Source organism: Molossus molossus, unplaced genomic scaffold (assembly GCF_014108415.1).
Source record: "Molossus molossus isolate mMolMol1 unplaced genomic scaffold, mMolMol1.p scaffold_m16_p_9, whole genome shotgun sequence".
NCBI classification, from domain to species: domain Eukaryota; kingdom Metazoa; phylum Chordata; class Mammalia; order Chiroptera; family Molossidae; genus Molossus; species Molossus molossus.
Genome location: NW_023425403.1, coordinates 11488930 through 11513554, shown reverse-complemented (window position 1 = coordinate 11513554; position 24625 = coordinate 11488930). Strand labels below are relative to the sequence as shown.

General features: G+C 40.8%; 1 protein-coding gene across 4 annotated transcripts in view; it reads left to right on the top strand.

Annotated features, from left to right (window-relative positions):
- Positions 1-961: 961 nt before the first annotated feature.
- SORBS2 (sorbin and SH3 domain containing 2) overlaps positions 962-24625 on the top strand; it is an 88463-nt gene continuing 64799 nt past the window's right edge. The window contains exons 1-6 of one of the 4 annotated variants that reach the window (XM_036250162.1): positions 977-1007; positions 4066-4158; positions 9843-9869; positions 10088-10212; positions 18711-18849; positions 21377-21549. In XM_036250162.1, the coding sequence (XP_036106055.1) occupies positions 998-1007; positions 4066-4158; positions 9843-9869; positions 10088-10212; positions 18711-18849; positions 21377-21549 (567 nt within the window). In that variant the 5' untranslated portion in view covers positions 977-997. Of the gene's footprint in view, positions 1008-4065; positions 4159-9842; positions 9870-10087; positions 10213-11139; positions 11632-11883; positions 11887-18710; positions 18850-21376; positions 21550-22220; positions 22245-24625 lie in introns of those variants that run through there. The other 3 variants (XM_036250165.1, XM_036250164.1, XM_036250163.1) reach the window with 3 other exon arrangements.

The following is a 24625-nucleotide window of genomic DNA, read 5'->3' as shown; positions in this document are numbered from 1 at the left end:
CCCCATGCACCAAGAGGTTGTCGGTTTGATTCCTGGTCAGGACACATTCCCAGGTTGTGGGTCTGATCCCCATTGGGGGGCATGCAGGAGGCAGTCAATCAATGTTCTCTCTCATCAATGTTTCTATCTCTCTCCCTCTCACTTCCTCTCTCTGTAAAATCCATAAAGGAAAAAAATTTTTTTAATTTGATGAATATCATCTTCCTTATCTATTTGTTCAAAATATGTATTAAAAACATCAAATATTCCCTGGTAATAAATTTACCCAGTAATAAGTTAAATATAATAAATTGGATATATATGGTAATGATTTCAAAATTCCGAGTTTAAAATTCTGAAAACTGACACTTAAAGCTAATGATCTTTTCAGGCTTAAAGAACAAAACCTTTTAGTTATAAATGTTCATGGAAGGAATTAAATTTTTTAAAATGAGAACTTCTCTCCATTTTCATTAATTAGTGGTCACCATTAAATAAAATCTTAAGTTTATGGTTATGATCATAGAACCAATAATAATTGAAATTTAGCCCTGGCTGGTTTGGCTCAGCGGTTAGTGTCGGCCTGTGGTCCAGAGAAGGGTTCAGTTCCCGCTAAGGGCGCGTACCTCGGTTGCAGTTTGTCCCCGGCCCTGGTTGGTGGTGTGGGTGGTAGTCACTCAATGTGTCCCTTTTACGTCAATGTTTCTCTCTCTCTTCTCTCTCCCTCCCACTCTATCTGAACAAAAAATGGAAAAAAAAAATGTCCTCGGGTGAGGATAAAAAAAAATAATTGAAATTTAACTTCAACAGAATTATAAATTCTGGTCACCTTATTAAAACACTGATTTAAATAAGACTAATGATGATGTGATATTAATTCACAGGTACACCAAAAACAAAACAAAAATCAATCACACTTTCATGATATTTTGTTCCACGTGCCAGTGAACAAATTAATACATCATTTTCTTTCTACAGGAAAACTGAAGACCTTAATAACAAACCCTCCAAGGTCAAAATGAATACAGGTATGCCATCTCTGTTAGTTGTAAACTTTTCAGCTTTGCTCTCTAAAAATCATCTTGGCCCTAAATCATTACTTTAGCCCTCTGCTGATCATGTGACAAAGTTTCTGATTAAAGGGATAGTGTAAATTCATTACTTAATTTCTTGGTCTTTTTGCTCCAATCTTACAGCAATCAAAAGTAGAATTTCGGGTTTTATCTACTCTTACTCCCTTTTTCTGTAAATCCTATCTTGAACTAAGCTCCTATATACACTAGGAAGAGATAGTATGTGATTTGCATGCATCCATTTGAAATCCCTCTTAGAAGAGGCTAAATTCAAAGGCTCGTTGCTCTAGTAGAAAATATTTAAAATTTCCTGTTCTATAAACCTGTTATGTTGTCAGCAGATAGTGCCAATGCTTCCCAGGAAGCCGGCTTAATTAATCCACATGCACTGCACACCTCAGTCAGAAGCATCATATTTTTAGATGTGAGAACAGTACCTCCAATTAGCTTAACAACGGGACACCGCTGAACTCTGTCTTGTGTGCAGATTAATGTAAAAGTGTTTGTGATACATGTTATGTACATATGAATTTTTGTCCATAGTGGCAATGTTTTAGCATACATTTTCACCTTTTTCCCCCTGAAATCTTTATATTCCGTATTAAGCAATTCTGGAAAACAACTTTCTCGCTGAAATTTTATAACTTGTGTTTTAAAAAATACTCTTTCCTATCGGCAAGCAATCACTGGAAAGTTTGCTGTCTTTTGTTATCAAAGTGCCTCAAGGGAGGACTAGCAACCACTGGTGAGAACCAGCATCTAACCCCTAGATCACATGCCCCTCTCTCCATGACTCCGTGGCTGCCCCTTAGCAGAAGCCTGCTCGAACTGACCTGTGAACTCTAGGTCAGCTGGCCCCTGAGGATGTAGTCATCTCATAGATGTGCAGGGTAACAGGCGAGATGAGGATGCTGGAGACAGTCAAAACATACAAGGAAGACGGAGAAATCCAGAGCAATTGTAACTCTAGAAATGAATCAAATGAAGGCATTTCAACAGTGGGAGGTGTGGGAATTAGACACGGGAAATGAAAGAAAAATATTAGGTAAAGGAAGTTGAAGAAAGAGAAGAGAACAGACAACCCATAGCTGAACTAGGGTAAGTCCTGTCGTGAAACTGCAGTCACTCCAGCAGAATGTCCACAGGAGGCAGTTACACTTCCACTGCTAATAATAGCTATGGGAAGGCACAGAATTTCCATAATTGTTCTGAGACATCTTCTCGCAGACTTAGCTGACCTAAGACATAACTTCCCAATATCCTTCACTTTGTGGAGTGCTGACTTCCTGTTTATTATAACCCGTATGACAGAGGCATAATACGTGATCATACTGAAGATTCCATATTCAGGCACAATGTAGTCAGTAATTAATCTTCCTATTCATAGAATTCAATCACTAATGGCAAAGTAGGCAATAGAAAATTTTAAATTTGTTTAGGTCTCTGGGGTACTTCGTGGGTCTAACAGTACCACATGCTGCGTTGTCAGTAACAGCACCTCCACTGCGTCAGGGACACTCATCCCTCTTGGCTATTTTCAGTTTGTAGAGTTTGCTAAATCTTATTGGTGCTTCTCTTGAAGACAAGTTTGGTTGTATGTTTCCACCATTTGTGTCTTTCTATGTTTGGTCTTGAATTACAGTCTTTGATTTATTTGACCTACTTTATTATGTTGTTGCAAGTCATTTTTTTATTTTAAATTATTGTCTGCATTAGGAAATTGTTATTTTAAACATATTCAAGAAATTATGTTTTGATATGAGACTCAGTCTACCAATTTTAAGGTCTACTGACATTACTACTTGTAATTTTACCAATGATTAATTGATACCAGTTAATAACATACTTTCAAGCACTCTTAAGTTCCCTCATGTCCAATAAACAAAGTGGATACTTTTCCTTAAGAAATAAATAAAAAGTATGAATGTCAAATAACTATGTTGTACACCTGAAACTAATATAATATTGTATGCCAACTATCATTGAAAAATCAAAAAATATATTAAAAAAGAAAAAAATTAGAAGAGCATGTGGCAATATATGATTATATTATCATATTGATGGTTATATCATCTGTCTCTCTTGTTATAACTTTAAAAAAGCATTAAATTTAAGTTGTTCTGGTTCCAGGGGAATGGGGAAAACTATTTATTGCACATTCCATATACAGAGGAATGTGGGAATGGAATTGGAATCTGTTTGTAAATAGAACATTAATCTTCCAATTTTAGAAGTCTTGTAACTCTAAACTTGGATCACTTTATAATAGCTGGTACATTTTCACTTACTTTGCTTCATGTTGTGATTTTCATAAGTGTAAATATATAGATCATCATATATGTATTCAAAAGTATAAAAACTAATTTTTAAACATGGTCATTTCAGTACTGTATATATCAATAATACCTCTGATTTCAATTAGGCTAATTATTTTCACAACTAACAACTATGGGAAGATATAGAATTTCCATAATGCTATGTTTGTTTATGAATCTTGCATATCAAATAGATCGTGCCTCTATCAGTTAATAACATTTACTTCAAGAGATGCTTAAAACCATCTTCAGGATAATAGCTAAAACACAGTAAAGCTAAATGATGGCTACCAAGGTAGATTCTACTACGGCTCTTAACCCTGAAAGAGAGGTTACCCATAACTCTACAAGCTAGTTACACTACTTACAAATTTAATAGTTGATTTTAAACAGTATAAACAAAGTTGAGTTTTATACTTACATGTTTTCATTAAAGAAAACTCGTAAAATGTGAAGTAAACCTGACTTTTTTTTTTTAATGAAAGCATTGGTATCTATTTCTAAAACAGACCTCTGCTTTTTTCTTCTGTTTTGTTTTGCTGGTTTTAGTTTGGGGTGGTTGTAACATTTGCGGACGGACGCCATGGTCACTCATTCTGACCGTCCACCCTCGTGGGTGTCTGGCACATTTCACCTACAATGCATGACGTTGCACGTGCTTTGCTGTGGCTTCTGCTATGTCGTGTTTTTGCTTCCAGATAGCGGTGGGTGTGTTCGCAAACGTGCTGCCATGTCTGTCACATTAACATCTGTGAAGAGAGTTCAAAGTTCTCCAAACCTATTGGCTGCAGGTATAATATCACTAACTCACAGAATGTCGCACTCGAATGGCTTTATTTGACCTTTCTCTCTTTCCAGAAGTATCTTGTTTGGATGAAGAAAGTGACTGCAAATACCTTTTGAATGTCCTACAAGTTCTTACATTTCTTGTCTCAAGAATAGCTCCTGTCCCTTCTGACTGTTTTCGTTCTAAAAATACAAAAGCCAAAGGAAACTGATATCTTGTAGAAAACATTTTAAAAATCTAATTAAAAACAACTGTCACTTGCCAAAAATGTGCTGAGTAACTCCAAGTGTTAATAACTATTTAAGTTTTTGTCTCTTATGAACTAAAGTAACACAATATTTAACCAGGACGACTCATAGTTGCTTTAGTTGTTTTTTAACCTAAAAACTATTGAGGGGGTGTGGACACAGGGGGTCAGAAAGAGGGATTTGTAGGAAACTGAATATTTATTCATTTATTTCTTCAACAAAGGTTGCAAACAGAATGATAGATTATTTATTTTGAAAGAGATCTTAAGCCTTCCTTTAATTCAGTCAGCCAAGGTCTTTCTAGTACAAATTTTTAAACATCTTGGTGCAATTAAGATTAACGTGTAACCACAGGTACACATATACTCTAGAAAATAATTGGCAGTGTGATATCAGCTTCCACTGAGGTGGGTATCACTACTAAACGTCTGTCAGAACCTACCTAAGCTTGTAGGCACAGCACACTCAGAGAGATGCTGCTGCAGAGATAAAGTGACCCTGGCAACCCCAGCAGCTCCTGACCCACAAACTCACCTACACATTTTGGTGCCTGTCTGATTGGTTTGATCGTTAGTTCGTTACTTGGGGAAGGCGGAGGGGGGGATCTTTGTTTTTTATTTCTATTTGTGGGGTTTTGGAGCAGAAGCGGAAAAGGGATGGAGAGTGTTTAAACTTATTTATTTATTTTTGTTCATCCTCACCTGAGAATATTTTTCCATTGATTTTTAGATAGAGTGGAAGGTAGGAAGGCGAAGAGAGAGAGAGAGAAACGTCGATGTGAGAGCGACACATCAATTGGTTGCCTCCTGCATGACCCTGACTGGGGCCGGGTATTGAACCCGAAACCCAGGTGCGTGCCTTGACCCTTCGGTTTGCAGGCTGACGCTCTAACCACTGCGCTGAGCCGAACTGGCTAGGGCAAGAGCGTTTCAATATTTGTAATTCTCACTGTGCACGTCAGTCAGTACCTTTTACACACATACACGTAGTAGTTAGTTAAATGCTCAGATGTCCTTGGTCCTAAACTCTCCAGCTCGGTGGAGGAAAAGCAAGCTTCCATCTGGCGAAGCCCACTGCTGCCCCAACCTCCCGTCCACGGATGGATTTCAGTGTCCACGTTTACGTACCAGACCAGGTGGTTCCAGAATATATTGTTGTTGTTGTTTCAAATGCAAGTTTCATTGCAGTGTATGTAGTGTAATTTCAGTTTGGTTGAAAAAATCTTTTTTTCTCTAACTATGTATTTGTACATGTTTGCTCATGCATATGTGAGCATGAAAACATGGGATACCTGAGGGAAATGGGAATAAAAGGAAATTAGAAAAATAAAATAAAGTCCAGAGCCATCAGGTAATCAAAATTCCTATACCATGAATATCATTGACATTTAAACCAAGTAAAATTCTAGCCCAAGCTACTCAGACCTGGACCACTGGCTGGCACCTGCTAGGGAGTGTGGCACCCGCAACAATGCTGAATTGTTACTATTTATCAAAGCAACGCCAGGAGGAGTAACAGTGATTGGATTAGAGATTACCATTTAGGAGAGTTCACATTAGAATATCAGCAATTTCATATCACTAAACTTGAAAGAAAAGATTTAATGATGCTTTAGAATCAAAATAATAGAAAACATTTAATACTTTAAGAATATGAAATAATCTTCAGTAATAAGTATGAAGAGGCTATAGGCCATTTTAAATTTTATATCATTAGGAATAAGATTTCTAGAGAATGAAGTCCCCTGAATTTTGGACTTAATTGTTACATTAAACATAGACCTCTTTTGTATTAAGACACACAGGTACGATCCCTTTTAAAAAGAATATTTAATTCATTTTGAAAGAGAAATCACCTTCTTTAAATTTTTTTTTTTCTTATTGATGTTAGAGAGAGAGGAAGGGGGAGAGAGAGAAACAGAAACAATGATGAGAGAGAACACTGATTGGCTGCCTCCTGCATGCCCCCCACTGGGGATTGGCCCACAGCCTGGGCACCTGCCCTGACTGGGAATCAAACCGGTGACCTCTTGGTGCATGGGTTGACCCTCAGCCACTGAGCCACACTGGGGGGCAAAATGACCCTCTTTTTATGCCCTTCACATTACCTGGTAACCTTCATGAGAACTTATTTGACACCGTGTCTTTTTGTGAATCAAAAGGGGATTAGCGAGTCTTTATTGCATTAGATATTGTTAAAACAGCACAGCCTTTAAGTAAAAGACCACCTCCCCAAAAGGTTTTATGGTTCCCTCTCTCACTCTTGTGAAAAATCAATTAAGCTGCTCAGCATCACCTATTTGTCCCCCAACCTGTGTTCCTCTTTTCCGTTTATGAGAAGTAGAGTCCCTGTGGGTAACTCAGACACGTGGATGTTTGAACCCTAAGCTCAGGTAGCTCTGAGGGCGACAGGCTGTGGTGACCCCTGTGCCAAGAAACACCCCTCTCTGTTTTACACCCTTAGGAAAATCTGTGTCTATAACTCAGGTTTCCTTTTAAAATATAGAAAATTTGTCATTTTCCTACCTCTCTGAGAACTTAAGCATTTCCTAGACTCCCCAAGATTTGTAAAATTAAATGAGGGTAAATAAAGACAAATTTTAAAGGCTTACTGCAGTACTTAGAGGCAATGTAGGCAATTCAACTAGTTGACTTAATACATTTGAGTTAATTCTTACCAAGTAATTGAGCCCTCTAAAGGAAGGACCTAAAAGAATTAAAATCATCATAATTTTCAAGAAAAGTATAGTTTATAACGTATACAACGTCAGTCCAAAGGCATTTAAATGCTGGAATCGTAGAGTGTGAAAGGGCATCCGGCCCAACCCCGGACACCGAGCATAAGCCTGGACAACGTCTCTGACAGGCGTCCTCGGCCACCTCTGCCTGGACACAGAGTGTGCTTATTGTACCAGTGATGAGCGGTCACAGCTCTCGATTCTCAAAGACCCTATTAACATTCACATGCAAAAAAAGCCAGGGAACGATACATCTGTCCCATGTACTCATTCTTAAATTTTCAGAGACCCCATGACCTTCTACCAAAGAACACTAGCGATGTAGGGCTCTGATCCCTAGAGTTATGGCTCTCTTTTTTCACAATGAATGATCGTAAATAATATTCAAGATATTGGACAAAACCATCTTCCCCATGCATCTGCCAAGTCATTTACCAGTTCAATATTTTTTTAAACCTATATTCTCTACTTGACATGACCCAGAACGCTGTCATGTTTTCTGTGACCTGCTCCCAAGAACACTTGTTTTCCCTTTGCTGCCTTCCCGGCAGGGAGGAGGTGAACAATATCCATGTGGAAGGCATTTATCTTGAAGTGCCTCAGAAGAATTATAATAAAATAGCGCCTTAGGACTGGGAGTTTTAAATATGATAACTGGACGAATTTTAAAGAAACTGTAATGTTGTACAGTTGACTGTCCTTGAGAGACTCCCCTCATAGGTGTGGACTTTAATCACTAACATAAACTTCATCAAAATATGGGATCGTCCTGAAGTTCGCATCCTTGGCCATTTTTTGTTCCTTTCTCCTTTCCCGTAATTCTGCATATTCGTGTTACTCCGTTCAGCAGGACGTTTCAAGAGCGCTCACATGATTGATGCCTCACAGTTCCAGTAGCACAGGTTCGGTTTCATTAGGAAATCCTGGGCCCAGTCTACGGAGAGGGGAAGCCCCCAGCTGAGCTCAGCATGACTGCGCGCCGATTCCCACACTTAATGTTGATCCTACTCAAGGATCTATAATCTCACACGTGGTCACCAGTTAGACAAAGAGCTGGCCCTGTACAAACTGTCAAGTAGGGGAAGTTTATTCCAAAGTGTCCTTCAGATCTTCTCAGTATACCCCCTCTTCCTCACCTATTCTCAAGCGAATAATTATAACACAGATAATTATTACTCTTCATGCTGCTTGTCTGTTCATTGCCACTTCCCCAAGTCCCCCAACTTGTTCCGTATCCACCAGCAGTACGCGGTGTCCAGGTGGTTATTAAATCTCTCTCCTTGACTGCCCACAGCAGAGATCTAATGACTGCTCTTCACAGAGTCCTCATTATCATTTAAGTGACTGAGCATTTCCATCATTTCTGCTCCCATCAAATCCTAGAAACAGAGTCTAGTAGACATTGCACATATAACTCTTCAAAGTTATTTTCACTTTGCAGTCCCCTTTTTATTACTCTGCTTTTGAATTCGCTGGAGTTACGATCCATACCGAATTAGCAATTATCATTTAAAAAAATGAAAATTAGTTCGTCTTCTCTAACTCATTTGAGCTGGAGTCATTCTAATGTAACTCTGTACTGATTTACATTTATTTTTCTTCCTTTGATATGGAAAGAATCCACATCAAATATTTTATCTCAATTCAAACTCTTGCATGACTCAATTAATTTTTATCATTTCAAATACCTGTGTTTAGATTTTTTAAATAACCATCCCTTAAGCATTAAGAAGAAAACCAAGATTCCTTTTTACATGTAACTTTCACGTGCTACTAGACTTTGAAACAGCAGCAAGTTAATCATGATCTCAAGGCACATGTAGAAGGAACCCAGGACCAGGTCAGAGGTTAGGCTGAATGAATGACCTGTAGAGTCCTTTCCAAAGTGAAGGCTTTATGATTCTAGGTGAGGTTGGCCATGAGGTGCAATAGACCCAAGCAATCAAATCAATTACCTCCAATGTGCTTACGCTATAAAAGATTCTTGCATGTGTGAGCCCAACAAAACTGATAGTATGTCCTTGAGCTACTTTCCTCCTGCATTAACAGAAGCAGTTTCTCAGTCCAGAAATTCGTTTTCCACAGCTTTCTGCAGACAGTGCAGCGCACTGTAACAGCTCTTTCGTATTTGAATATAAGATGATTTTAAATGGCAATAAGAAGAAAATTTAAAGTTTAAAGATGATTTGAAGTATCGCTTAATATGGTAGACATATTTACACTTTCTTCAAATTAAAAGAAATGCAAACTACAAAATAATTGATCACTATCTAACATGGGAGTTGAATATGGTAACACCAGGCCACCCACAGGATGTGGAGGTTTGATTTAGTGCTAGAGAAACACTCATTGTGTACACACCAGGTATCTTTGGATGTTTTAATTTGATATTTAGAAATTCATACATTCAGCTTGGGCACTAATAACATAAAATTACATGGTTGCAATAACATTGGGGGTGGAAATCAGCGTTTGATATAGGTGTTAATTATACATTATAATTACATAATGAATAATATTCTAATTGAACTTAAAATAAATGTACAAACTTCTCATTGGTATATTTTATGTACTCAGATTTTTAGAACTGAGATAATGTTGCCAAAGAAAAAATATGCATGTCGTTCTTTGGCAAAATGATCTTGACTTGATTGTTCATTTTCTTTACCCTCATAGTAATTTCACTGTTTCTTTTTCTCTTAGGGCGTGATTCTCAGTCACCAGACTCAGGTACAAAAAAGCGATTCTGAATAACCATCCCATGTGTTATGAGCTTTTTAAAAACATATTCATAAGCGCATTGTTAACCTCACAGTAAATAAATTGCATGTGTAGTTATGCATATTAAATTAAATTTCTAAAGAAAACTTAAAATTTATTTTTATGTCAAAAAATGTTAAAAATGAATGTAGATGTTTTTGTATCCAACTTGTGTTCCCCTAAAAAAGCTTGGCGATCTTACAATGACCCAAATCCAGAGACACTGAACGGAGATGCTCCATATTCCTCTCTTGCAGCAAAAGGCTTTAGAAGTGTTCGACCAAATTTGCAAGAAAAGAGATCAGCAACCCAGGTACTCCTGCACACTCTTGTCTGCTGTGTGATTGTAAAGCTCCAGTATCTCTTTTCTAGTAACATGTACATATGTTGATACATTGTGTTTTTAATATGTTTTTGTTTTTGTATTCATGTTGCTGGTCAGACTCACATTTACAGCAGGAAGACAAGCCTTAAATTCAAAACAGATTCTATTTGTTCTGATTCAGCTGATAATAGTAGGTCAGCTTCTAATGTAATGTTTAGGATATTTTCTGATTCTTAAATAGTTGTTAGCTGATGATTTAGACTTCAAAATTATGAGGTCAGCAGGGCATTATATACTTAATAAATATGAGTTATGCAACTGCTTGTTATATTAACTAAAGGAATTCTGTGTTGGAGATATGAGCAAAATGAATAGTATTATCAAGACAATGTAACTTAATTATATATAATTTTATATATATATATATATGTGCATTTTGCTTCAAGACCTAAAAATATGCAAGAGAACATATGTTCACTTTTAACATAATTTCCTAGGATGTAGATGGAGACAAACTTTATAATGTATTCTCTATAAAAACTATTTTCCCCTAGAGGGCAGCTTTTGATAATAAAATAAAACACATTCCTAATGGAATAAAATGGATCAATCTAGCCACAAAAATGTATTGCATAATAGGAAGACATGAGATTGCTTTACTCTCGTTAAGGATGGAGTTGCCGCTGGTTCCTTTCATGACTAACTATGACTTTCTCTGTTTTTCCTTCAACATTGCTCCTTTCTCTGGATGCTTGGGCAATCCAGGCACCCCTTCCGCCGCACAGAAAACAGGACTCTTGTAGCTCCTTGACAACCAGTCACACAAACAGTGACATTTTAGACCAATTAGTAGCTAACACACACGTTCCCTCCTGTACAGAGTACTTTACTAATAAAAAACCTCTTCAGGGAACTATGTATTCCAATGAAGATGACCCCAGCCAGACAATTGTATATTCTGAAGAATCTAACACAACTGTGTCGTATACACAGAAAATCACCAATCTGCTACCACCAGCATCCAGCACAGGTCCCCCACCCAGTGCTGACATGAGTACCCCCTTTCTACAAGAGGACTACACACAAGATTCTCACACTCGGAAAACTTCTACACTGAAACTAAGCCATAACCAGGATCTAGGAAGTAGTATCCCCTTTCTTCCTGCACAGTTTCCCAAATCTGTTGACGTACCATCATTTCTCAAAAGGCCCTGCTCACCACCCCCTAACCCAGTGCCTGAGAAACACACAGCATCTCTTTCCATTCAGATAGCTCCCCTGTCAGGGCACGATCCGGAAAGCCACAGACAGCTACCTGAGCTTTCTCCAGAGACTACAGAGATACCTCTTCAGCAAGAGAGACACAAGTCTGCAGTTGCTGCGACCTCTCAGTCCTCAGACTGCCGGGTGATACATTACACTTTCCAATCTCTTCTCACAGGTGTCCTGCAGAGACCTAACGCCTTCGCTCTGGGCTTCTTGTGTAACCTGCTGCTTTGTTAGTGTCCGATCAGGAAGGGAAAGGAGAAAGAAACCGTCTTCCTGTTTAACACCCTACTAAATTCATCAATACATTTCTAGGTTTCTTTTCATTTAAAAATATGGAAACATACAGATCTTTTATCCAGAAATAATGTTCTAAATGTTTCTTCCTTCTAGGTAGTTATTAGAAATCACTGATGGTCAATTATCACTTAAGACTCTGCAAAACCTCTTTGGTGCTCAAAGTACTTTAAAGTGTTAAATGTGTTTCATGCCAGACCTTTTAGCACCTGGATTTACTTTATTTACATATATAAAATTGCTTAACTATATACTCCCCTGATTCAGACACCACACTCCGTCAATATGCCCAAATCTATGTGACCATTTTAGGTCACTTGTCACCCAGGTCTTAGGTAGAGACTATAACGCTGTTTAAAACCTCTGGTAAAAAGAGTTTTTATAGTAAGGTTTTAGGGTAGTGTTGGATCACAACAGAGGTGGTCCAGCCAGGCCTTGGGGAAACTGGAGAACGACGTGAGCTACTCTCTCTTTCTCCATCTCACATGGTTCCCGTCTCTCCTCGCTGGGAGTTGACCTCATTCTCATCTCTTCACCTCTGCTCTCTCCTTACTTCAAGTTGCCTGTGACTGTCCATGGCATTCTCTGTCAATGTGCATCTGAGATTGTGGGGTATAAACCTACCCAACGGGGGCACTCCGTGTTACACAATTCAAATCCCCAGGAAGGAGGCACCGCCTCACCTGCCCGGTTGAATTCGGGTACCCCCCCTGAACAAGCGGCTGTGGCCAGTGAGGTGGAGTTACCTGGTAACAGGTGGCTGCCGGAGGGGCTGCCGGAGAGGAGGCTGATTATCATAGAAGGGGGGATGGGAGGGAAAGGTTTTCTTTCATAAAAATCCTTAAATTGTTTATTTTAAAATTACCATGGGCATTTAAAATCTTAACGATAAGGATAATTATATTATAAAATCCATTATAAGTAGCCATCAGATGGCTTCAGTGATTTTTATTCTTTTGTCATTTGTTTTCAGCTGTCAACTCCAATTATCCTGAGAGTGAAGTCATATAAAACTGTTAAGTTTGTCAAAATTTTAGTACCTATACAAACAGGTGAAGGGAAAAAATAATTCAAATACTATTAAGACACCTAATAAAATACAAATAATTTCTTAATATAGATTGATTTTTTATATCACTCTATCCTAGGTATTTTCTTAAGTAAATTACTGTCAACTATATTGAAAAGAACAAAACCTGTGAAATCCCTTTGCTCGATATTTAACACATTCTGTATGTTCCTTGAGAAATGAGGTCTAGAAGCTCAGCCATTAAAGAGGTTTGAAGGGGGACGTTAAGACCCCAGAGTACAGTGCCATGTTAAGCCAATAGGAAGCTGAAACAGAAAGAAAAATATGTCCTTTATATCTATATTTTTATGTATGGTTAATTTTTTCTAGAACATTTTAGTAGTTTAGAAAATATTAAAAAGTTGAAAAATAAGCATATTAAAACAAAATATTCTTTTAAGTTTAAATATTTCATTTATGCCAAAATAGAATTTATTATAATTTTACTTCATCTTAAATTAGTTTCAAAATGTGTAAGGTCATCATTGGTCAAGGGGAAATGATCAATCATGGCTATTCTATCAACTGAAAATGAGATCAGGAAAACATAGATTTTGAAAATAGTATTGTATTAAAATATTATTGCTCCCATTAAAAATCAAGGATACACATTTTTTCCTTTTCTTCAGTCTTCAATATGGCTTGATATGGTCATTATTTAAATTTTTGATATTTTGTTCAGTGTGAATTTTTTGGGCTTTGACTTTGATTTTTTTCTAAGATTACATTAAAATCGTGTTTCTCTCACTGAGCTTTCGTCACTCCGTTGAGCTTTGCACCCAAGTTATGGGCTTCACTCATCTCGACAGCTACCTTTGGATCTACTGAATCAAGAGTGATGGCCTGGGGCTTATGGCTACAGATCTGTTTTGTCTGGTTGCCACTGAATTAATTTTAGTTTTAATTTGGCCACCTTGAGGAAGGCCCTGCTTTCTCCATTCCACCACGGTTCCTATCATTCCCTCATCTAACACCTGGCCTGCACATTCTGGATACGTCCCAGGCCCAAGGCAGGCACTTGAGTTTGCAATGCCTACATCCAACCCAATAGACAGTTTTCCGCTGGTGAAGCTTATGCTTCCTGAGTCCCCTAACTCCCTAACTGCTGAAGGGGTTCAACCTAGGTTTAGTGATCCCTTTCACCCACAGGTTCTCCTTAGCATTCTGAGTTGAATTCCTGTGGACCAAGAGGCTCAATGCTATCTTGAATAACTAGCTGCTCTCTCTTAGAACATTAGTTATGTTGAGGCTTAAGCACTGTCCCTTCCTTTTGTAGAGACCAGACAGCAGCACGCTGGTGTTGCCAGCTCTTTCCTCCCGCAGAGCACAACAGTAAAAAGAAACTTAAACTCACAAAAAGTTGGTGACCTTTGGCTTATATTCAAACCTCTCAACCTTACATGGTCTTGAAAAGACAAAAACACAAACAGTTAGGATGAGTTTCTGCAGTCATCTATCTGCTGACGACTCAGTAGGGAAAACAAACAACAACCCTCCCACCCCCAAAAAGCCTGTTCTTGTTTTAGATTTGTTTTTCCTGCTTCACAGTACTCCAGGTTGAGAAAATGCTTCTTTCTTCCCTCTTTCACACCTTCCTCTTTTCTCCTAGTCACCACTCATTCTCCTCAGGGAAACATGTAAACTGTGATTCTCCTCCTGTGTCTACGAGGGTATTTCTCTCCTCCAAGAGAATGTTCCTTTAATGTGGACAATAGGGTTGTGTGGAAGGAACCCCAGCTAGTCTAAGAGGTAGTTTATATTTTTATCCCAAAATATTTCAGAGCTTTTGTGTGGGTGACCAATAGACAGTTGAACTTCTGAGTTTTATCTATAGAAATTTAAGTGTGGTATGATTCACCTGGAGGCATTTCATTTGTCACACACACACACACACACACACACGACTCAAAATTGTGAACATATCAAAAGGTTGTGAGAGAAATTGAAAAAGTGAAATAGTTCTGCTTTCTGTAGACAGACTCTTTGGAAGAACAAATAAATGGATACAGACCATTCTTGGATTTAATGCTATACCAACTGATCATATTACCCATAACAATGGGGTCTTTAAATAGAATGTGCTTTAGACTTTGACGTGTTTCTAGTCCAAATGATATGGGCAAGCCAGTCTCATGAGAATTATAGTCATTAGATATTTCCTTTTAATTTTAAAGGAAAAATCATCTTTGAGACGATAACTCAAATCCTTTTGCAGGATCTATTTTGTTGAGCAGAATTCTCACTTAGCATAAGCAAAATGAAAGAGATCCATGCTCTATGGAGAGCTCTTTAGTGAAACTGCATTATTACGAGAAATTTCATTGACACTGTCCAACCCAAGACTGCTCTATACATTCACACTTGTGGCAAAATTCTAACATATCAAGTTGTAATTATTATAGTTTTATACTATTACAGTTTTACTCCCAATAAAATCTGAAATTATTATGAAAATTTACTAATAACAAAGACACATTCTATTGAAATATTTTAAGTTCTGAGTAACTAAAATATCTGTCAATAAATTCCAGAGATTTTAAAACCATGTACAGTAAAAAGGTATCAAAGTGTCACATTTATAATGTTTAAACAACAACAACAAAAGCTTATTGAATAAAGAGAGAATAAGAAAATCTGTCTTTTTATCCAGACTTAGAGTTTCTTAACCTGTTAGATTAAGGATATGCTTTAGAGTATTGATGAACCTCTAAAGTTTATGCAGAATTCTGTGTATACCTACATGAATTTGTACATTTTTCCTTAAGAGGAGGATAAATAGCTTTAATCAGGTTTTCAAACTCTATGCCTTAGAGAGTTTTTTTTAGATGGTGCATTTTTTTAAGTATTTAATTTAAAATCTGAAGGAAAAAATAATTCTGACATTTTATAAGATCAACAGTCTGCTTGACATCAACTGTTATGAAAATGATGGTTGGCCAAGAACACCAAATAGTACCACTTAAATCTGTACTAGGCAAGATTTCTCAGTCCATACAGCTCTCTTTTGCTCCTTCTCCATCCTGGTATTACTATTCTATAATATTTTGGCTAGCTACTTACCCCTGGCATCGCATCAAACACCAAAAACAAACAAAAACAAAAACCCTCTGTTCTAAAGGTGCAGGGGAGTAAGAGATACATTTACTTCAGGGTTTCATTCACTCATGCTGAGGCTGATGCTTATCATCATCTTAGACATGTGTGGCCAGACACCCTCCTGGTTAGACCAGAGAGCTCCGAACCTTTCCTGGCCCCTCCCCCTCTCTTCCTTACAGACAGCCCTCCCCCTGTGGAGCCTCTCGGGTCATACAGCCTGGGAGGAGCTCAACCTTTCCTTTCTCCTCACGTTTCTTTCTCCTTTACCTGTGATTTGGTAGGTAAGCCAACAGTAGTAGTTCTAACCAACTAGGGTAGTTGTAAGCATCGTCAGTGGCCGGTTTCCTTTGCAGCTCGTTGGCACGCATAGGCACCACTCTGCATGGGCCGGATACTGAAAGTTTCACTCTTGGTGTTTCATAGTGACGTCAAGAAGGAGATTCAGTGAGTGGAAGGAGGACAGAATGTCCTTTCCAGTTAGTTGTCTTTAGTTGGATCGGTCTTGATATCTGTAAGTCATGAAAAGGTAGACAAACTGATTTCTATTGGGGGATGTTTCCTGGGGAGCGGAGGGGTGCAGTAGGTACGCTACAGAGATTTTTCTGGTGAAGGGAAAATTAATTCCGCTGACCAAGTGATGTCATTTTACTGTCACAAGCACAAAACCTAAAACTTCCGAGGGGAAAATAATTTCATTATGCCAACACTCTCAAACGCGCCCCCCCTCGCCCCCAAATGACTGGTCTTGGCTCCAAAAAACACTTACTGGATCCCCTTTCTTCGCGTGTTCCTGCTTTTTCTGTGCTGTGTGGTGGGCGCCTAACCCTCTGAATGCGTTTCCTTCAAGAGCTTGCAGATAGCACCAATGATATGCCTTCTCCACCACATTACAAAACACGTCTTAGTAATTGGACAATTTATATCTCCTCTTATTATTTCTTGCTCGGACTCAGCTTGGAAACCAGAACTTAACTGCCAATGTGCTGGAGGGTAAACGTCTCACAGACACACAGAACTACACCCCAGCCTCCTCCGCGCGCCTTCTGTGCTGCCTTTAACTGCAACACTTGCACCAAACTGAGACCCCAGGCCAGCTTCCCGCGCTGCCTCCCCCTGCAGGCGCGGGGCCTTCGCTCCTGCACAGACTCTGTTCACACAAACCCCTCCCCTTGCTCCTGACCCTGATCCACGCCCAGGCTCTCGCCCCAGACTCCTCCTGCCCTGGGGAGAGCGCTCCCGCCCTCCCAGCCGAGCTGCACAGGGCTGACCCCACTGACCGCGGGAACCCCTTCCCCAGCCCGGGTCAGAGTTCTGCCGCCGGGTAGCATCTCGTGGTGGCCCTGCTGCTGGGCATGGAACTCTGCTTCCTCCCTCTGACTCCAAAGGCAGAAAGGACTGATTTCTTGTCTACCATCTCATTTTGCTGCTGAGCATTTTTATTTGCACAACTGTTGATTGTTGGTAAACTGATTCTAGGTAGTCTATGAGGGAAATCCTCAAGATGCTGGTACTTAGAATATGAGTGATTTCCACAGCAGTTTGGAAAAATCTTAATCAATAAGCACTGTCACTGTGACAAAAAGTTTATAGACTTTAGGACAGATGTGGTATGGCTAAAAAGCAATAAAATTAGCTTTATTCTAGATCATGTGAAAACATCTGTTTTAAAGTGAAAAAAAAATCACGTAAATAAGCAGCTAACCACGCATCTATGTGTCGGGCCTGTAGAACAAAAGTTTATTTTGCATGAAAGTAAGTAGAAAAAGTTCACAAACTCTGTTTCTTTATGTGCATATATGTGTTTGGTGTACTCAGTTGTAAGACCATTTTAACGAAATGCTCTTACTAACGTTTTGCCTCATTCGCATGCATTATAATCTCCACAGTGCTCAGTGTGTTGTGGACCGATAGGCGTGTTTCATAGTGGAAAACTCCACCTCTGTGAACTAAGCTGGCTCAGTTCCGTGAGAATATGTATCTATTGAATATCTACTCTGTTATTAGCACCAGGATGCATGTCAAAAAATATAGGTATAAAAGAAGCATAAATATGACCACCTCCAACCAGAAGCTTGAAATACCTTTGAGGATATAAAATACTCAGATAGAAAGCAATCAAAACAATAAATTATTAAGAAACCAAACAGAGGCCCCAAAAGTGCTCAATGACGTTGGAGGAGGAAGACGCCAGGGTTTAACATATCTTTTTGATGCTTTATCAGGTATTCGATTCTTCTAGAATAGATTGACTTATGATACGTAAATCTAAACAACAGTATTCCTTTTACTAATCATCACCTTGCCCTGGAAACATCGATTGTTACAGGAGATCCCTGAGCAAATCCGAGAACCAACCCCTCTCCTCATGTCCAAGCACGTTCCCTTCAGATCCCACACGCAGAGCAGTGTGACAGGGTTTGACTCCGGCACAGCCATGAGAGCAAACTCGCCCTCCAGGCTCGCTGTACACCAACTGCTACTGCTGCCTCGGGCATCTCTGTGGGCAGCAGTGGCATGCCCACCAGTCAGCTGCTTTCTAGTCACCCCTGTGCCCTCTGACATGCCGGAGAGTGGTTTTCAGAAATAAAGATCGAGAAGACACTGAAAATATGTCCCCTGTCCCTCTAGACATGTGTTTCCATAGTAAATAGACACAGAAGCTGATTACTGTCATCTGAGGAAAGCCCCTTACTGTCTTCTAATGGAGCGATGTGTGCAGGGGACTGTGCGTTGACGGGATGCCTTTGTGCTTTCCTAGAGCCAGGTCACAGTGAATGGGAACTCCGGAGGCGCTGTGAGTCCAATGAGTTACTATCAGAGGCCGTTTTCCCCTTCAGCCTACTCTCTGCCTGGCTCACTCAATTCCAGCATCATCATGCCGCATGGCCGGTCACTTGGTAAGTCACTGGGAGTCATGGTTTGCACGACAATGTCAAAATAGCAAGTACAAACCACATGAGAAGACTATACAGCATCGAAGTAATTTTTAGAAAGGAGGCAGAAACATTCAAAACTTCCCGATTTAATGACCCTATCCTCGGGCAGGCGTTAGGGACAGCACGGAGTCAGCACCGGAAGACATAGCACCCTGCTATTCCAAGGCGCCTCCCTCTGGAGAGGCTGTTAGACGTGTGGGTGGTAGGGTAGAAGAGAGAGATGGGCAGTCAGGGGGAGGAGCGCGCACATCACCAGGAGAACATTCACGCGGTGCATTTCCATGTACGGGAAACGCCACTCCATGTCAACGCACCCATTCCTTCATGGGACACCTTCATTGTAGAGAATTCTTTGGTGTCTATAACGAGGAACTAGTTAACAATTAAAACAGTCTAACAGGGGGACAGGGTGCCTCATACTGAATCACTGCCTCACAAAGTAAAGTACTCACACCGAGGCCCAAAGACCACCAGTCAGGGATGTGAATTCCTTTGAATGATGAGCCCAGAATTCCCTAGAGACTCAGCTCTCAATCTTCTGGGAATTAAGAATCAGACAAAAGGTGTAGCTTTGCTCCAGAAACAAAATGAACATTTGAACATATATAGAAACTTTTCCAGCATATCATTTAATGGGGCTCATGAACTCTTCGAAGCTTCCTGGAGAAGAAACTGTGCTATATAATGATGAAATATTGTTATGTGACAAAATATATTGGAATGGTTTAGAAAATAATGTCATAAATCTTTCTTAGTTTTTAAAAATGTAAAAAAAAAAAAAAAAAAAAAAGAACAAGAACATTAAAAAAAAAAAAAAAACAGACTAAATCAAACTGTCATGAATTAAAGCTGAAAAGTTTTCATGATGAGGAAGGCGGAGGACCACACGGTCACAGCACAGGTCTCAGAAGAGTAGGAGGGGCCCATCCTCTGGCCACCAACCAAGCACGGAGAGCGAGAAACTAGGACACAGGGCTTTAACTCCCATTTCCTCTTTGACGGCAGGCAGAGTCCGCTCTTCCCCAACACTGGCCGTGCATTGAAAGGGCACGATGCTATCAGTTTACCCAGGAACGTCGAACATACGCATCATGGACTCAGCTTCTGTATCAACAAAACCTCTATCAGTCTTACCTGTAGCTATGAGACTCATTTTTAAAAAGTCTAAAAAGCCCATCCAGTGTGGCTCAGTGGATGGAGCATTTTCCCATGGACTGAGAGGTCCCAGTTCGATTCCGGGCAGGGCACATGCCCAGGTTTCGGGCTCGATTCTGGTGAGGGGGCTGTAGGAGGCAGCTGATCGATGTATCTCTCTCACATCGATGTTTCTGTCCCTCTCTCTCTAAAAACAAAAATCAATAAAAACATATCTTTTTTAAAAAAAAAAGTCTAAATATACTTGCTCCTTTTCTTTTTTTTTTTTTTTTTTTTATCCTCACCCGAGGACATTTTTCCATTTTTTTTTGTACAGATAGAGTGGGAGAGAGAGAGAGGAAGGGAGAGAGAGAGAGAGAGAAACATCGACGTGAAAGGGACACATCGAGTGGCTGCCACCCGCACGACCAACCAGGGCCGGGGACAAACTACAACCGAAGTACGCGCCCTTAGCGGGAACCGAACCCGGGTCTCTCCGGACCGCAGGCCGACGCTCTAACCGCTGAGCCAAACCGACCAGGGCTACTTGCTCCTTTTCTAATGCTGCTTCTGGGATCATCTGTGACTCCTACAATGATACCCTCTTAGAGTATAAGCAAGTGAACATCCTTGTGCCAAAATGTCACCCTTAAACAATCAGCCATTGGAACCGTATTGTAATGGGAGCCCATATATCTAGATTTTTTACAGAGCTATTCATGATCACACTTCTGTAGTAAAACTCTACAAACTACTCTAGCCATAATATTTTGTAATAATTATTGTCCAAGTGTGATTCTTTCCCCCATTGCTTGTCTTAATGAACATCATGTTCTCCCTTCCACCTCAACAAACTATATAAGTACTTAAACGTACACGGGGTTTTATATGAAAACGTGCCGACGGCAGATTTTACATAGAAACCGTATCCATGGGAAGAGAGTCTCTACATAAATGTGAACCAAGTCCGGCTGCTAGTGCTGAGATGCATCCCGAGGAGAATCTGAACGTAAACCCTGACCCCAGGGAAACCACGAGGGCCTGTCTCAGCTTCGCCCCCACAAGACTACGAGAAGCAGGAGACGAGACAGCCCTGCCAAGTCTTCCTTACCAGGTTCACAAGGTCTGTCACAAAGGCTGGTCCTCCCCTCGCCCTCCTTCTTACAATGGTGAGGGTCTTGTTACAGGTGTGTTGACTATACACCTCCATGTTACAACCAGTGGCTCCAATTTAAGGTAAATGAGCTAAAAGAGGTAGCGATGGAACTACAGACCACGTCACATGCAAGAGGTGCCATAATACATGACTCCCGGGGCATCACAGACATTATATGTCAGCACGGTCTCTCCGCAGACTCCACAGAGGCGTACGCGCAGCATGCGCAGTCCCTGGACGGGACCTTGGGCAGCTCCATCCCGCTCTACAGATCCTCAGAGGAAGAGAAGAGGGTGACCGTCATCAAAGCCCCGCACTACCCGGGGATCGGGCCCGTGGACGAGTCCGGCATCCCCACGGCCATCAGAACGGTAGGAGAAGCCTGCACAGAGCTGCGGGGTGTGGCTCCTGGGGTCTGCTCTCACGAGGGCTCCCCCCGCGCCGTCCGGTCCTCTGCGTGTGCGTGTGTGGCAGAGAGAGAGCTGTCTGTGGGAGCTCATCACAGTTTGTCCATTCTGAGCAAAATCCATGAAAACTGTGATTTTGTTAAATGACAGAAGTCTGTTTTGTTTTACCTTTTACCAAGGAGCGTGAGGGCAATAGGGAGAAAAGGAAGGCCTGAGAGAGCGACTCCTTTGGCCGCGCTCAGTTCCCACGTGCATGGCAGATAAGCCCGTGTTCCTTGAAGTGGATGTGCATTGACACAGGAGATGGGGAGCTGGGAGCTGGGAGCTGGGCGGTGAGATGCTTAGAGTGAAGATAGTTAATGTCATGGGAAGAAAAAAAAAGCGAAGAAAAATACACACGGCAGTGTCCCTTCAGCTGTGCCTGCGGAGCGCTCCCCGGATGCTGAGGGAAAGCGTTAGGTTGTTTTTTTAGTCTGTGAACTCTGCCAGAGCATTGCTCAGTGTGTCGGGGCAGCCCCTTCTGGCAAAGCTCGCAGTAGCAGCGGCTGTGAGAGCCGAGGCAGCCGCTGGCCGAGCCGGTCCCAGTCCGGGGAGGACAAGGTCTGTGGCCGCGACCAGGAGGACTCGGCGCCAGGATGCGAGCAGCAGCACCTCTGCAGGTGATGTTGGGGGTTCGAGAGTGGAGCTCAGGCTGCCGGCACTGTCCACCACACCCACATACCTGGCTGGGATGTCGCCAAGAGGGACTTCCCGGAATGCAAACCTGGGGGGCCAAAGAGAGTGGTGGGTACAGGAAGAGAAGGGAGAGAGGTCAGAGAAGGCCATGATCCGATTGGAAACACTCAAGCTGAACGGAAGACCGAGGGGGGCGGTTTCCGTCTCTCCTTGGGTTTGCATTGATTATACGGGGAATTACGTGTTCTATATACAGAGATCAGAGTTAAAAAATTAACTATTCTAAGCATCTGTATTAGACTTGTATAGCCGTGGGTTTTCTACTCGTTAGAGTCTGAGGACACTGAATGTGACTAATTATAAAGTCCTAAAAATGTATGTTGGAACTGAAGCTTGTCATACTGAAGGGACATAAAAAGTTCAGGGATCATGACTAACATTCTTAATCTTATGATGACTACATGTTTCGGGTAACAATGTTGTGTTGTTTATTTCTCTTTCGAGATTTCTGATTCAAAGTGGTTGTATTTAATTTTTTTTCCCCCTAATGATGTAGGAATAGTGTCAGACAGGTTGTTGTCATTGGTTTTGTTTAATTGATCCTTGAGGCATAATGTATAACCAAATTAGGAGATCCCTGATTCTATATAGTTATAGATTCTATAAAAAAAACTTTTATCTGAGACTTCTGGGTGTATTTCTAAGTCAACAAATGATATATAAAAATGAACAAGCAAAGCTGGACTTTTGTTTTTTAATCTGTAAGACATGATATTCTTAAATCGCGAGACCTCGCTTGTTAGATTGTACAAGGAAAATACTGAGATGTTGTAGACAGTGAAAATCAAGTAAAATGAAAATTTGATATTGTTCATCTACTGCCAGACCAAAGCTTGTGCAGACATGCCTAAGCAGACACCAGTCCCAGACACTCAATGCTAGTGTTCTTTCCATACAACAGAAGATACAATATAATCTGTACTAGAGCGGTGCTCTTACTTAGACATTTAAGGCTTCCCAGAGAAGGTGCGGGCCAGTGACGACCCCGTTCACGCGCCTGCCTTCCAGCCTGGGCCAGCACATCCCCAAGTATAGCTGTGTTTATACGTGCCGGGCTGTCGCTGAGCCAGTGCAGGCCGAGCAGCTCCTGCGTGTTTTCCTTTCTCATCCATGTAGAAAGTACTGATTGTCAGACTCCGACTGCTTCACATGGACTCTCTGCTGAGTGTGTGTGGTCGGTACCAAGGGCAGTACCATCTCCATGCATCATGCCATGCTCTCCTTGTAGACAGCCTGCGTGGACCAGGGCAACAGAATCTTGTCCGGTAACTCAGAAACTCCACAAGGCCAAGAGTCAACAATGTACCTTTGAGTTATTTGAATGAAGGGAAGCAGCTCCCTGAACTGTCCTCTCTCATGTGACCTGGGCCCTCGGTGTTAGCCTTTTTACTTGCCATTCTTAACAACAACAACAAACCCCACCAGGGTTCAGATCCCATGAGACTGTCTAATTGCGGCCAGCTAGTTAAGTGAAATACAAGACTCTTTTCTTCTCATTCAAATACTGCACCATTTGAACATTTTCAAAGCTGGAAAGGAGTAAAGCCGGACTAGAATTACTGTGTACTGGTGTGTAGAAAATAGGGGTCTTTCTGCTTTCTGGAACTCCCTGCCTGCTAAATCAACGTGGAGTTCTGATGTTCTGTAAACTGCAGGAACGTAAAAATCCAGGTATGTTTAGCCAACGTTATACAGAACAACTGAATGGTGAATTCCTAGTAGTTAGTGTCCATGCGAAATAATTTTGAAGGACACATACAAAAGCAAACATCCTCAAATTTGAGTAGACTTCTGTTTACTTAATCTCAGCATTAGCCATAACAAGCCCCGCGATGGCATTTATAAGGGACATTTAAGTGCTCAGAGGACTTCTTTTAGAACAGGACACAGAGTTTTTGTATCCCTTTGACCGGTTTCGCATTCCCCTTTGCCAACTGGCTGGGCATTTCTGGCATCTCTGTGCTCACCATATAAAGCTAGCAGATGGCAGACTGATCTGTGCCCTCCAGTAAGGGGAGGGAAAAAATCCTGTCTGTCAGGATGCATTGCCATATACAGCGATATGACTTACTTATGTCCAGGTGTGGTTGGAAAACACTTCTGCACAAGCTTGTATCTTATTTTCTGTTGCTGAATACTGTAAAGGAAATGAAGCTTAATAAAATAGAAACCGGTCTTTAATGAAAATAAATGTCCCATAAAGGTACTTGATCAACTACTGTGTTTAAATGGGCAAATCACAGCTAGATTCCAGCTTCACCACTGCCCCCGCCCCGCCCCGCCGGCTCCCACCATTTGAACATAA